The sequence below is a fragment of the Branchiostoma floridae genome, chromosome 4 (assembly GCF_000003815.2).
Source record: "Branchiostoma floridae strain S238N-H82 chromosome 4, Bfl_VNyyK, whole genome shotgun sequence".
Lineage (NCBI taxonomy): Eukaryota > Metazoa > Chordata > Leptocardii > Amphioxiformes > Branchiostomatidae > Branchiostoma > Branchiostoma floridae.
Genome location: NC_049982.1, coordinates 30,300,045 through 30,313,438, shown reverse-complemented (window position 1 = coordinate 30,313,438; position 13,394 = coordinate 30,300,045). Strand labels below are relative to the sequence as shown.

Here is a 13,394-nt window from a genome sequence, read left to right as displayed (position 1 = left end):
ACAATCCCACCGGGAACATGAATACTGCGTAGCAACTCATAATGCGGAGATGTAGTGTTGACAAAAATGCTCGCTCCCTGGCGTAGATGATTACATCATTGGTCGGTCGCCCCGTGACTTTTGTTACCATTCCCCGATGTCGCTGTGTGACACCGAATCTGGGACCCTTTTGTCTGGCTATTCAGGTATTCTATTTAGGCCTAGGCAAGTAAATTATATGGATGACATCAGATCGTGCGTTGGTTTTCGTATTAATTCATGCTGGGAAAAATGAATACAGGAATAAAAGACTTCTTGGCTGTATGTGATACAATGTTTTGTCACTTTATTTTTGATAAAACGTTTATCTCTATTTTCAAAATGTAAGTCTTAGCATCTTGTTTTTTTTTTACCCTTCTTGTTTTTTTTTTGTAATCTCCAAGCAGATCCTACGATGGCATAAGATAGTACTGAACTGACCAAGGAGTGCAGTCAGCCAAGAGGTGTACATTTGCCATGTAGGTAGCCAAACGCACTCCTAAGCCGGCTTCACACCTCTGGCAGCTTTTGATACTATCTTATGCTACCGTAGGATCTGCTTGAAGATTTTTTTCGCCCTCCCGCATTTATAGCATTAGACTTCGAATCTTCAGTGCGTGGATGTCACCCATAGAATTAATTTGACGTGGTCTTACTTGTCAGAAACAACAATAACCTTATCAACATAAAAAATAGATTCCTAGAAGGTTTTTCAATCAGGACTTCAAACGTTCGAAAATAAAGACCAGTATGTAATTTAGGAATATACAATTTCAAGATAGATATGATAGTATGGGATAGGCAAAATATATGCCAGATTGTTTATAGTCTCAAAGTTTTTAGTATTTTTTCATGACTGAGTTTAGACCGTACTGGACTTTGGAGACTTGTATTTTGAACCAACGTTTCCTGCATTTGCACAGCATTCAATTGCGACACTGTGTTTTAGGTTTAGACACGGAACTAAGCTTCAAAAGAAAACATTTCAACAGAAGTACATGTCAAATTCAATCCAGTGTGTAAGCAATACAGTAGAAGCCGCTTAATTGCACGGCCTATTTGCCAGTGAATTTCGTGCAATTATGCGGCTGGTACAATAATGCGAAGTTATCCAGCTGGACCGCACCGGTTTGGGATTTGGGGATTCCGTGCAGTTAACAGAAGTGTGTGTTAATCCGTTGTGCAATTAACTGGCTTCTGCTGTACTATCTTTCATTCTCAATGTTCATTAAGCGACGATTCACAATTATTCCAATATGAATCAACAATTTCTATGTTCAAATTCCATGTCTTTGTGAACAGGGCTAGACTCATCTCAAAGTACTGGTGTTAGGAGTACAGAAAATTGTCTAGTAAAAGAAATACGATTTTGTCACCTCAAACATCTGCTTGGAGATCAGGGCAGCCCTGTCTGTATGTCCTTCACAGTCCAATCGAATAAAGGCTACTAGGAGCCCAATCATCTAATCATTTCTTCCGTTTGCCTACCAACATCCCAAACTTAAAAAAAGATCAAGCCATGACTTCTCAAGTTGTGGTGTTCAGGTACAAACAGACAGGCATGCAGACGTAATCTTCAATTGCAAGCAGGTCCTACGGTAGCATAACATAGTACCAAAGGCTGGGAAAGAGTATAGCCGGCCTAGGAGTGTGCACGGGCTTCTGAAGGTCAATGAACACTCTTTGGCTGTCTGCACGTGTCACTCTACATCTGCTTGGAGATTAGACGGACAGGCACACGAGTATACGCACCCGAAAATAACCTTGACAAAGGGAAATATAGGTTTGAATTCGTTACGTGCACTGTGACGTTAGCACTTTGCATTGAAATAAATTTATAGCTATGAAAACTGAGTTCCTTTGTTAACATTTCTTGGTACTGTACTTGCCGTTCCTTTAGCATAATGGCAAGCATTTCACAAGGTAAAGGTCAAAGTACGTACGGTCCTTACTTTGACCTCCCGACGTTACAAGCTGGCAAATACCAAGAAATGTTGACAGAAATGCAGGAAGTCAAACAGGCTTAGCTATGGCGATCTTGCTACCGCAAGTCTACGAAAACCTCGCCTTCCGCACTGGTGTTCCAGTGCTGATTCAATTGTCTGAACGGCCTCAGCACTGGTTTTCCAGTGCTGAAATTCTTTCAGCACTCGTTTTCCAGTGCTGATCGGCCTTGTTCGAGTGCTGAAACTCCCTCAGCACTGGTTTTCCAGTGCTGAATTTCTTTCAGCACTCGTTTTCCAGTGCTGAATGTTCGTCAGCACTGGAAATCCTCAATGTTCATCAGCACTCGGTCTCCAGTGCTGAAGCCGGCGTTTCGAATGCTGAGAGCGCGTCAGCACTGGTTTTCCAGTGCTGACGAACATTCAGCACTGGAAATCCAGTGCTGACGCCATCCTCAGCACTGGGTTCGAGTGCTGAAAAAGGAGGGCGAGGTTTTCGTAGTTTTGCCTTGCTACCCACAACAGACCATGTCTCCGGGGTGCTAGTGTGCATTTGAACGTGCCTTGCTGCACCTGTATTGACAATTGACTCCAAGCAGATGTTGAGAAAGAGATCAATACTGTATCGTACATAGAAATATGCAGGTGAAGACCGTCTCATTTGCATAAACAATAAGAAAACACCACAGTTTCTATGGTGGTATATGATGTAAATGTGGGAATTTCATACATCTGCCATTCGTATATCAACATGAAGGTGACTATCGTTGGATAACGTTATAAATGCAAAATAAGGACCTCATTTGTCCAATTGTTCAGGAAATGCTTGTTTTTTTTAATAGCCTTCTTTCTTAACTGATTTTTGTGATCATCTTCTGTTGTTTGAGGAAAGGAAATGATCAACTTATTTTTTTATGCAAATCGTTGAATAAGGGCCTTTCAGTGCACAAACAATAACTAGTCCTCGTTAATTTGTGTCTTTTGATCCCTTGTATGTAATGGTACCATGCAGCTCATTATATCCAGTATCCAAACAAATGTTCAAGTAGGAAATCATAAACCTTTCTAAACTGTCGTTGTTGTTTTTTCTGACAATTGTTATCCCAGCATCTGCTTGGAGATTAACTTAAGAGTTCGGAACTTAAACTTGAAGCCAGATTCGTGTAAAATTCATATTGCTTAAGTAAATAGCGATACTTTGCGTTATTTCGTGAAAGCTTTGATGGAAATATCTCCGTTTATGTGCTATATTTTGGCTTATATGATATCCAGACTTCCTCTCCGACACAAATGAACTAACCCAATGACCTTTGGCCTTCAAACATGGCTACACACTGGCGTATTTTAGCTGTCGCTACGATTATTTGCTTTGGCTTGAGGCATGTTTTCTTTGCTGGGCCTTAATTATTATATCAACCTTCTGACCAGGAACTCTTCTTCAAATGTGGCACATGTTTAGGTATATTCTCGTTAACCGTAAGCTATGAGAGGCTGTAAATTTATGTGAAGTTGGTCACGCCCCCCTCCCCCATTTTTCTGAACGCTCGACCGGACAACTTTTTGGTGAGTAACCAGACTACCAGAGTAACGCATGTAGAGTTTGAGTAGAGTATGGTGGAGGGTAGAGTAGAGTAAACTAAAGAATAAGAGAGTTAAGTCAAATAGGAAAAAAAGTAGTAGATGATTGAAGTAGAGAAGAGTAGATGATTGAAGTACTAAGTATCTACTACAGTTGGAATGAGAGAGTAGAGTTTTAATAGAGTTGCTTGAGTAGAGTAGAGCAGAATAGAGTAGAGTAGAGTTAGAATGCATTGAGAGAGTAGAATTGGATAAAAGTAGAGAGTAGAATAGAGTAGAGTGGAGGGTAGAGTAGAATTGAGTTAGATTGGAGCAGAATAGAATAGAGTTGATGTTGTTGTTTAGAAGAGTTGAGTACTAGTAGAAGACTAGAGGAGAAAAGAGTTTTGGAGTAACGTTAAGAGTTACAGAAGAGTAGAGTGGAGTAGTGTAGAGTTCTTGTTCTTGTTCTACATGCAACACCCCTAGTTTGTTGGGGCAAACCACACAGGGCGTAGTGCTGTTTTGTTATTGGCTGTTCCTTAGATGTTGTAATGCCTCTTCCTTAAAGTTAGTGGGGTTAGCTTGGAGTGTGGTAGAGTAATTGGTAAAGTATTCCAATCGGTGGCAGTTCTTGGGAAAAATGAATATTTGAGGCAGTCTTTATTTGTCTTAATGGGTTTATATGAATTTGGATGATTGTGTCGGGATTGCCTAGGGTTCAGCTGCAAGTAATGATCGACCGGTAGGGCTAGGAGGTCATATCTAGATTTCTGGAGGATGGTAAGTCTGTTTGCTGTTCTTCTGTTTTTGAGAGTATCCCAACCCAGGTCTGAAACTGTTTAGAAACGCTTGTCTGAGAATTTGGACAGTTCGGGACATTTGAAACAAATCTGGCTGCTCTGTTACAGTAGTAAAATAGAGTTGGAAAAGAATATAGAACTTAGAATTATTGGAGAAGAGTAGAGTAGAATGTAGTAGAGTAGATCTAGAGTAGAGCAGAGTAGAGTGGTATAGAATAGAGAAGGAGTACCTACATGTACCTGTCTTCATTTGTAAACTATGCTCCCTGGTGCTTGGTTCTATGTTTAGTTGGAATAAGTTATGATATTAGTGTCATATCACCCATAGATCTGTTTTTATATCTGCTGATCAGGTCCCTATCAATCTCCTATACACCATTGTAAGAGATGGCCGGAAGTGGTATTACTGTTTCTGGCGAGCAGTGGTTACGCGAGATGGACACTTTCCGCGCCAACCCGACGGCTTACCTGGTAGGGAAGAGGATGGACGAGGAAGGGTTTGTGTTGGATATACTTCAGGTGAGTTTGGACATCTTTATCAGTGTTATTTTTCAAAGTACAATATGTGCACAGAAACCCTTTCAGAGCCTTTTTATTGTTCTAGTATTTCTAGCCAAATCGTCCTGAACTTTTTATGCAAGATATATAACGTTAAAGATTTAAAGGTACATTTTGGAGAATTTTGGCAAAGACTCGGAATTTGAAAATGTCTAGATCTATTCAGATTGAGATTTGTTTCTAATTCTCAACATATTTGGTCATTTATCACATTTTGATACAGCATTGATAAATAACATGAATATAAGGCAAGCAAAGTTCCCTAGTTTTTGGTAGCCCACTGGAAAATCATAAGCAATGGAAAAAAATGGCAGCAGTTGGTAGTGCACATTTCAAGACATTCTAACCACACAAAAAAGTGGTATTTGTATGCATTGAATATCACAGTGCAGTTTGAAAAGGTAGATTCAACTTATAACTATATAATAAGGTGCAAAAATAATGGTGGCTTATTTTTGATCAGTCTGATTCAACAATGCATTCCTTTACAAAGTGCATCTAATATATATAATATAGGGCACAAGAAATAATATATCCCAAATAAATAATATGATATATCCCAGATTCCTGTGCCGTATTATTGGAAGACTTTTCAGCCATTTGATCTATATATTTAGTATGAATCAACTCTTTTTGTGTTTTTCAGGCATTATACTCAGATGAGTTATCACACACTATCAAAGTACAATTACTCGGACTACTCCAGGAAAGGGTATGTATACCAGAGCAACTAGAAAAGTTCTTTCGTTCAGATCCTTCTGATGCCTACGAGTGGCACCTATGACACAGCAAGTTTCCTTGCTCTTTTAGTTGCAGCCTGGGCATATTTTTACAGGGAGGGGTTGCTATATATATAGCCAGTCCCCTAGTTAGCAAAGTACTGTAAATGCAGAAATGTTCGCGGTAGATAAATGTTTCGCGGTTTTCGCGGTGACAACTTCACCGCAAACTTAAAACCACTGCGAATATTTTTCTATTATGGTATTAGACTGCAGTTTATGGTGTTGCCGCGAACTTTAATCGACTGCAAAAAGTCCCTTTTCGAAATAAAATCCCCGCAAACTTAAATACATTTACAGTATCTAAAGTGTCCATACACAGCAGCTAAGTAAACTTAACTCTGACCTGTACCTGTGGTCATCTTCCCAATCATTTCCTATAGCTACCACTCAACTGACATTGAGTTCATATAAGATATATGACTTGTTATACCACCTCTGATCTATACTTCCTACAACTTTGCTGTCATTTTCCCACTCACATCCTCAATTCCACGGTGCCATCCAGATACATTTTTGTAACTACAGGCACACGCCAATGCAAACAAACACACATGTCAGGAACATAGACTCATCCTATATTCTACCAACCTGATGAAACTATTTTCGGAACATAGACTCTGTAATTTAGTAGTGTAAATTACAGTGTAAACAAAGTTGACAATAAACCAACATTGTATACAGTACTCGCTCAAGTGTTTACAAGTATGCATCTAGTACATACATGTACATAATGATTGTAGTGTTTCTTCTAAACTTATCAAGTCTTATCAATTTTCAGTGTGGAGTGTTGTTGAGCACCGACACAAGGTGAGACCTTTGATTTAAATTTGATTAGTTTGTATTCATTTCTATTGCATACCCAGTAAACTGCCTCATTGTGTAACACACCAGGTTGAGTACAAGCTGCATATCCAGACAAATTTGATTGATCCACTCACACCGGGAAGGTGTTAAGTGTAACCCTTAACAGTAACACTTAACATTAACTGTGGTGGGTTCTTTAAAGGGACATTCCACTCCAGAAGGGGGTGGTGTTTTCTAATAGATAATGTGTCAATGAATACATAAGTCAGCCAAATTTTGTGGCACATTGCGCGATGTGTGTTTTGTAAAACAATATGACACTCACTAAACCCATGCAGACCCTACCCATGCATTCCCCATATGCATAGACACTTTGTTTATCGTGCATATTTTGGGAAAAAATGAGGATCGCTAAGCACACCAAGAAGGCAAATTGCTCATAAGGTAGCAAAGAACACATAACAAGATTAGATTTCTTAGCAATCCTGAAATTACTTTTGTAACCTTTCCTAAAAGTTTTGCATTTTTTTTATTCAGCCATGAGATTAGTTCAATTAGAGTGAATGCTTTTGAGGCACCTGGAGCAACTGGGTACTTGATCGCATAACGTGAAGTAGTGTGCATTTATTACTATCTATCGGAAAATAACACTCCCATGTGGAGTGCAATGCCCCTTTAACATGCTCAAGGTGTGGATTTCCTCAAACACACGTACGCAGCCTGACTTGTTCACATTGTACTGCAGCTTATAATTCAGTTAAGTTAACTCCTTCCCGCGCCTGATGGCGCATAGGGCGGCGCTCATCTCCGTTTCAGTAGCCCTGGGCCACACAACGCAATCACTACAGCATGGGGCTAGTCCAGACAGGTAGTGGTGTGTGTTCAACTTCCATACTCTTTCCCGAATGCTGAGTGCTAAGCAGAGAAAGCAGCATGTACCACTTTTTAAAAGTCTTTGGAATGACTCGGTCGGGGATCGAACTCACGACCTACCGAATGCAAGGCAAACACTCTACCCACTTAAGGCCATTGCAGCTTATAATAGGTGTTGCTCTTTACATACCATTACCTGATGAAACTATTCACAAATTTCCTTTCACAAATTTCCTTGCAAATATTGTTTGCCAGATTAACTGTTGCAAAGCCCTACAAACTTTTGATGTTTCTACTATGTTTTATCTATCATCTTTAACTTAAAGTTCCCCCCTTTTTTCCACTACAGTGTAGAGCAGACAGTTGGATCCCTTACAGGAATCTTCCAACAAGCTGATGTGGACACTGCAGCTTTCTTCAAAGGCCAGGTGAGTTTCTTAAGAGGATATCTCACTGATTCGAGAAGTTGTGTGAAGTTGGCGTCACTGGGCCCTAGCAATTTCATCAAAGTGCTCAACGAATTTCATCCATGAAATACAAATCACTTAATGCATTGTGTGTTTTGTTGTCCTTTTAGTCTTACTTGTACATTTTAGTGTAGTATGCATAATCCAGTGGTTAGCGTCCCTGCCTCTGGAACTAAAAGTTGTGAGTCAATTCCGGCTGTGTTGCTCACCCAATATGCACACTCCCGAAAAGGGTTACAGTCCTTAGGACAGGACTTTAAGCTGTGGTCCACTGTTCATTTGTGCTAAGCTTGTCAATAAGAAACTGGGCAATTTCCCCAGTACAATGAACCTGTGAATACCCGTGAATGTTGTCTTGAAATGTTTTGTAATGTTTCGTGACTGTATTCTTGGCAATATCCATACAGGTTCTTGTAGCAATAACAACAATACTGATTGCCAGAGATCAACTGGTAAGTAGATCACTCCTTGAAATTTTGTTATCATTAAAATCCATGACATTTCCTTTTTATTTGCAGTACTTGACTGAGTGGGTTTGATGCAAGTGCAGTTTTGTTCTGTCTCACTAGGTGGAGCAGCCCCAGTTGGTAGGAGAGTTTCTCAACACCCTGCTGGATGTGGTCAGTAAGATCAACAGTGGGCCAGACCAGGTTCTGAGGGGCGTGGCCTGTGAGTGTCTACGAGAGATGGAGATGTCTTATCCTGTAAGTCCTTGCCTTCAAAAGTCAAACTTTCTAATTCACTAAATAATTATGTTTACTGTAAATACTTTAAGGTTGCAGGGATTTAATTTCGCGGTAGTGGGAAAAAGGTCTTTTCATGGTGGTTTTAAGTTCGCGGTAGCACCATGCACTGTAGTCTCTCACTGCCATTGAAAAATGTTTGCGGTGGTTTTAAGTTCGTGGTGAACCGGCCACTGCGAAAAACGCGAACATTAAACCACGGCAAAAGTTTCTGCATTTACAGTTCCTTCATGGAACTTGATAGAAGGGAAACATTAATTTTGCTTTATTTCTACTTCTTCTGCTTCAAACAAATAAGGTCAATGACCTAGGCAGGTGTCGCCATGGTTACTGGAGGTGTAGCGGACACCATGTGGTGTTTGGTTACATAATGTAGCAAGTAGCAGGACAGAGCTGGAGTGGCAGGTCACCATATATATTGATTATTGATTACAATTACATGTATTATAAGAGCAATTTTATTCCATTATCAATTATTTTGTATGATTGTATTCTTGAGACCTGATTTGTAAATTATTTTGATGAAAGTTTTTGATTTATAATGTGTTTTACAGGGTCTCCTAATGCGAAAAGTTGGCCACCTATATGTCATGAGTCAGACTGAGAACACTTTTGTGGGACAGAACTATATGGTAAGAACAAAATACATTATGCCATAATGATTTAATAATCTTTGAATACCTTTGATTATTATTATTGTCTGATACTATAAAAGAAGCTCCATCTTAAGATTGGAATTCCGTTTTTCCCATTTTGAAATGTGCTAATATTTTCAATATAAAAGCACTTGGTGCAAAGTCTTTACATATGATTGACAAGTATGATGCACAGTTGTGAAATATGATAATAACTTTCATGAATATTCATTTTGAAAATTTTCTTCCTGCAGGAATTCCTGCAGGAAGCGTTTTTCCTGCAGGAATTCCTGCAGGAAGCGTTTTTCCTGCAGGAATGCTGCAGGCATTCCTGCAGAAATTCCTGCAGGAGAAAGGTAAATTCCTGCAGGAAGAATGTTTCCTGCAGGAATTTCTGCAGGAATGGCCTTATAATTCATATCTAAATCAATGACACTAAGATAGGAGTGCTACACACCGGCAAAAAAGTATGCAACAAACGTTTTAGTAGTAGTTTCTCCTATTCATGCAACTTTTTCAACATATACATTTACATTTTGTACTACAGTTAAATGTAGAGTATAATCACACCCCGCACAACATTTCTACCCCCAGTTCAACCTGTATGACCTCACAAGCGCCATGTTCTTGTTGACTGTCGACGCATCAAAAGCCAGCCAATTTCTCAACAGTTATCATATATAATATCAATGTCACTAAATCCTTCAAAATTATGAGGTAGTCTGGCAACATTTTGGAAGCACGACGTGTGCCCGACTCGGGGTGGTCGTGGTCGCAAGTTTGAGTTTAATCCGATTAAATGTGAACGCATTTTTTTAATCCAACAGAAAGCTTTAATCGGATTCCTCATTTAACTCACTTGTATTTTTTCATTTGAATGGGTTCCAAGTTGCCCATGACATGTTCAACAGTTGTGCCGACAGAGCCATTACGGCTGTTCACACATGGGTGTTTTCATCAAATGAAAACTGCTCTATTCGAATGCTCCTGCATGCAATGATATCTTGTAAATGCAGTACCAAGTTGAACGTGGCAAAGAATGAAAGCTCCTTGGTCAGCAACTTGAGATTTGTTTGATCTGGTTGGTCATATTTTGACCATCATAAGATTAACACTTGAATTTTTGTTCCAGAGAATATTTCATAAAGTTTAAAATTGGGCCTAAGAAAGCCAGGGGCTTGCTTCCTCTTGTTGAAAATTCAAGTATGCGCTATTGTAATGCGGGTTCAAAGTAAGGTCAGCTATTGTTCTATAGATATGCAAAGGATGCTGGTGTCCAATTATCAATTATCAAAGGACTAATTATTCCCCAGGTCCAAACATCCTGGCTACCTGTAGTGCTGAGGACCTAAGGCCTTCAGAAAGAATCCTGGAACTTGGGGGTACACTATTACAAGAAATTACAGACTGAAGAATTACAGAATTTCAGAAACCTAAGTTCACTTTTACACTAATCTATTTAAATATGAAATGGTTAAACCTAAAGGGTAAATCAAGGTTGTCTTTGTCAATTTAAAGGTAAACTATGAATAATTTTTCTTGAAGTTTTGTGAAAATTTGATGGTAATTGTGGACTCCACTTATAATAAGGTAATAAATAGACTGCTCAAACCAAGGAGGTTTAATATAGGCATCATGGAATGAAGTCAGCACCTCTGTGCCTAATTTCCAATCCAGCTGTGCCTTGCTCAATTTGCCCTTCAAGCTGCGTTACCTTAAACAACTGCTCGCTATCAGACCCCCTTCTGTCAGTAATGACCATGATAAAATCAGACCCGAGTGCTCGAAAATAAAAGCTGGACTGCTTCTAGTTGGGGGGGGCTACTTTCAAAGTTGGTCATTTGGTCGTTTGATACCACTGTTGCACAGTGACTATGACTGCTTCCCAAAAAACCTGGTGCAGGATGAAGACCCAAAAAAAGTTTGCTTTTGCCCAACTAGTGTAACAGTGGGTTCAAGTAGTTCCTACCGTCCTTGCTAAGGAGCTCTCAGAGCTTTTGTGGCGACAGCGGTAGCGTACTGGATTTGTGATCCGGATGCTGGTTTGAATCCTGGGAGTTGGGATGTTGTTTTTTCTGTTCTACTCGCCCCTCTGGTTGTTTCACTGGTTGCCACACCAGATATCGAACCCTTTCTTGAGTGACAGATAAAGCTCCTTGGTTAATAACAAAGGACACAAAATATGCCAGGAAGGGTGTATATTCCTTTCCCGCAATATTCCCGATTAAAAATCGCGAATCGACCCCCCCCCCCCCACCGAAAAAAAAAAACGCCAGGCTTCCCAGAGAGGCCGGTGAAGGAGGCTACTAGCCAGACTAAAATCGCGCTCCTAGCGGCCGGCCCTATTATATAGTATTGCTGCTGCCCTAGGAGGGGTCATTAACCCCAGCCAGCGCTAGATTGTGTAAACACAGGCTACTCAGCCTAAGGTGCATGCAAAAATGACTTTCAAGCCCTGTGATGCAAAAAAAAACAAGACAGTTTTAAACAGTTTGTATTTTGCCTTATGATGCAAACTGGTACCAAGGCTAAAACCAGTTCAGTTCAGAAAAAGGGATGCATGGTAATGTGACCTTTCCCACTGACACAGAAGAGGGTCTGCATGGGGGGTTCTTGGTAACGCTTAACGGTGAATTCAGGAGGCCCGGTAATGCTTAACGGTAAATTCAGAAGGTCCGGTAACGCTTAACGGTAAATTCAGGAGGGGTTACAAAGCATGACAGTAAACATTGACGTTCGTTCCTCTTTGTACGGCGCTAAACTAGGTTACCTCGATGGTTGAAAATATCAGACTAATGGCATTGTGAGAAGGAAAAGGTGCCCAGAGCCCGGAGGAATGACAGGGACAATGTCTGCTGTGTCTATGACGTTTGCTTCCCTGGGTCAGTGCTCCCACCAGAGGCGGCAACAGCAAGTTTCTTGTAGGCTGGGGGGGACTATTGCTGACAAAATTTTCAGCACATGGAGCGCCGAAGGCGCAACGCATCGTATGGGGGTAGGGGGTATGCTCCCTGGGAAATTTTTTAAAATCATGGCCCTCTGAAATGCTATTTCCTGCATTTTCCGGCAAATTTTGCTGACAGAATAATGAAATTTTCATCAAAATTACACATGGTTGTAGCAATTGACCTCCGGCCTCCGACATATTTTTACCATTTCAAGCTCGGACGGCACGAGAAATTGCCAGACAAGTCCGGGGAAATTTAAAAGTCTGGACCATCTGAAACGCCATTTACTGCATTTTGAAGGACAAATTTTGCTGGCCAACGAAGGTTAGCCTGACTAAAATCAAGCCCCTAGCGGCCGGCCCTACAATTGCCGCCACCCGTAGGAGGGGAGGGGGTCATTAAGCCCAGCCGGCGAGAGAGCTTGTGTAAACACAGGCTAAACGAAGGTAAATCAAATGACATTTTATTAAATTTTTTGGGCCAACGCCCCTGAAACATGTTTTCGCCAGGTCGTCGTGAGCACCAAAGCCACAAGCCGTTGCAAGGGAGGTCTGGAGAAACCTCATTTTCTGCATTCGATGAGAAAATTTTGCCGGAAACTATGCTAAGTTGGACACTGAAATCTGTTTGAGTGAAAAGGTTTTTTGGGAGGGGGAGGGGCGACGCTTCCGCAACATATTTTTACCCGAAGCGGCCGGGAGGCTCGGAGAAATTTTGAAATCTGGACCCTTTGAAACACCATTTCCTGCATTTTCAGGGGCTCTATCTGGCATTTGACTTCGTGGGTATAACTTGTTACGAAGAATTTCTTGGTAATGCCAAGGAGGTTGAACCTCCTTGGTAATGCTTAACGGTGAATTCGGGATAACAAGTAACGATTAACGTGGAATTAAAACGACCAATACGCTTCACGAAGAATATACCGATAACGCTTAACGGTGAATTAGAGTGGGTCGGTAACGATTAACGGTAAATTAAAATGGCTTGTAACACTTAACGGAAAAAGGCATGCAGGCCCTCACAGAAGTGCAACGTCCTTCACAACCTTACACTTCTGAAACACAAGAGAAAAATTTGTGCCTGGCTCCCAGGATTTTAACCTGGGCCCGCCAGCTCATGAACCCAACACATTTACCACTCAAGCTAAAAGTTGACAGAACAGACTAATTAGACTAGTCAGTTGGTGTCCTCCGAACCCTACTGTGTCATTTGCACTGTGCTTCTTTGTCTATCATGATCAGAATCTCCAAGCGGATCTTGCAG

General features: G+C 40.7%; 2 protein-coding genes across 2 annotated transcripts in view; one reads left to right on the top strand and one right to left on the bottom strand.

Moving 5' to 3' along the window:
* LOC118414804 overlaps window positions 1-13,394 on the bottom strand; it is a 1,072,569-nt gene that overhangs the window by 529,061 nt on the left and 530,114 nt on the right. The gene's annotated exons all lie outside the window — the stretch shown is intronic.
* LOC118413757 (AP-5 complex subunit beta-1-like) overlaps window positions 3,253-13,394 on the top strand; it is a 28,254-nt gene continuing 18,112 nt past the window's right edge. The window contains exons 1-8 of the mRNA XM_035817289.1: window positions 3,253-3,524; window positions 4,675-4,840; window positions 5,526-5,591; window positions 6,440-6,468; window positions 7,688-7,766; window positions 8,213-8,257; window positions 8,375-8,509; window positions 9,103-9,180. Coding sequence (XP_035673182.1) covers window positions 4,709-4,840; window positions 5,526-5,591; window positions 6,440-6,468; window positions 7,688-7,766; window positions 8,213-8,257; window positions 8,375-8,509; window positions 9,103-9,180 — 564 coding nt within the window. The 5' untranslated portion in view covers window positions 3,253-3,524; window positions 4,675-4,708. The remainder of the gene's footprint in view (window positions 3,525-4,674; window positions 4,841-5,525; window positions 5,592-6,439; window positions 6,469-7,687; window positions 7,767-8,212; window positions 8,258-8,374; window positions 8,510-9,102; window positions 9,181-13,394) is intronic.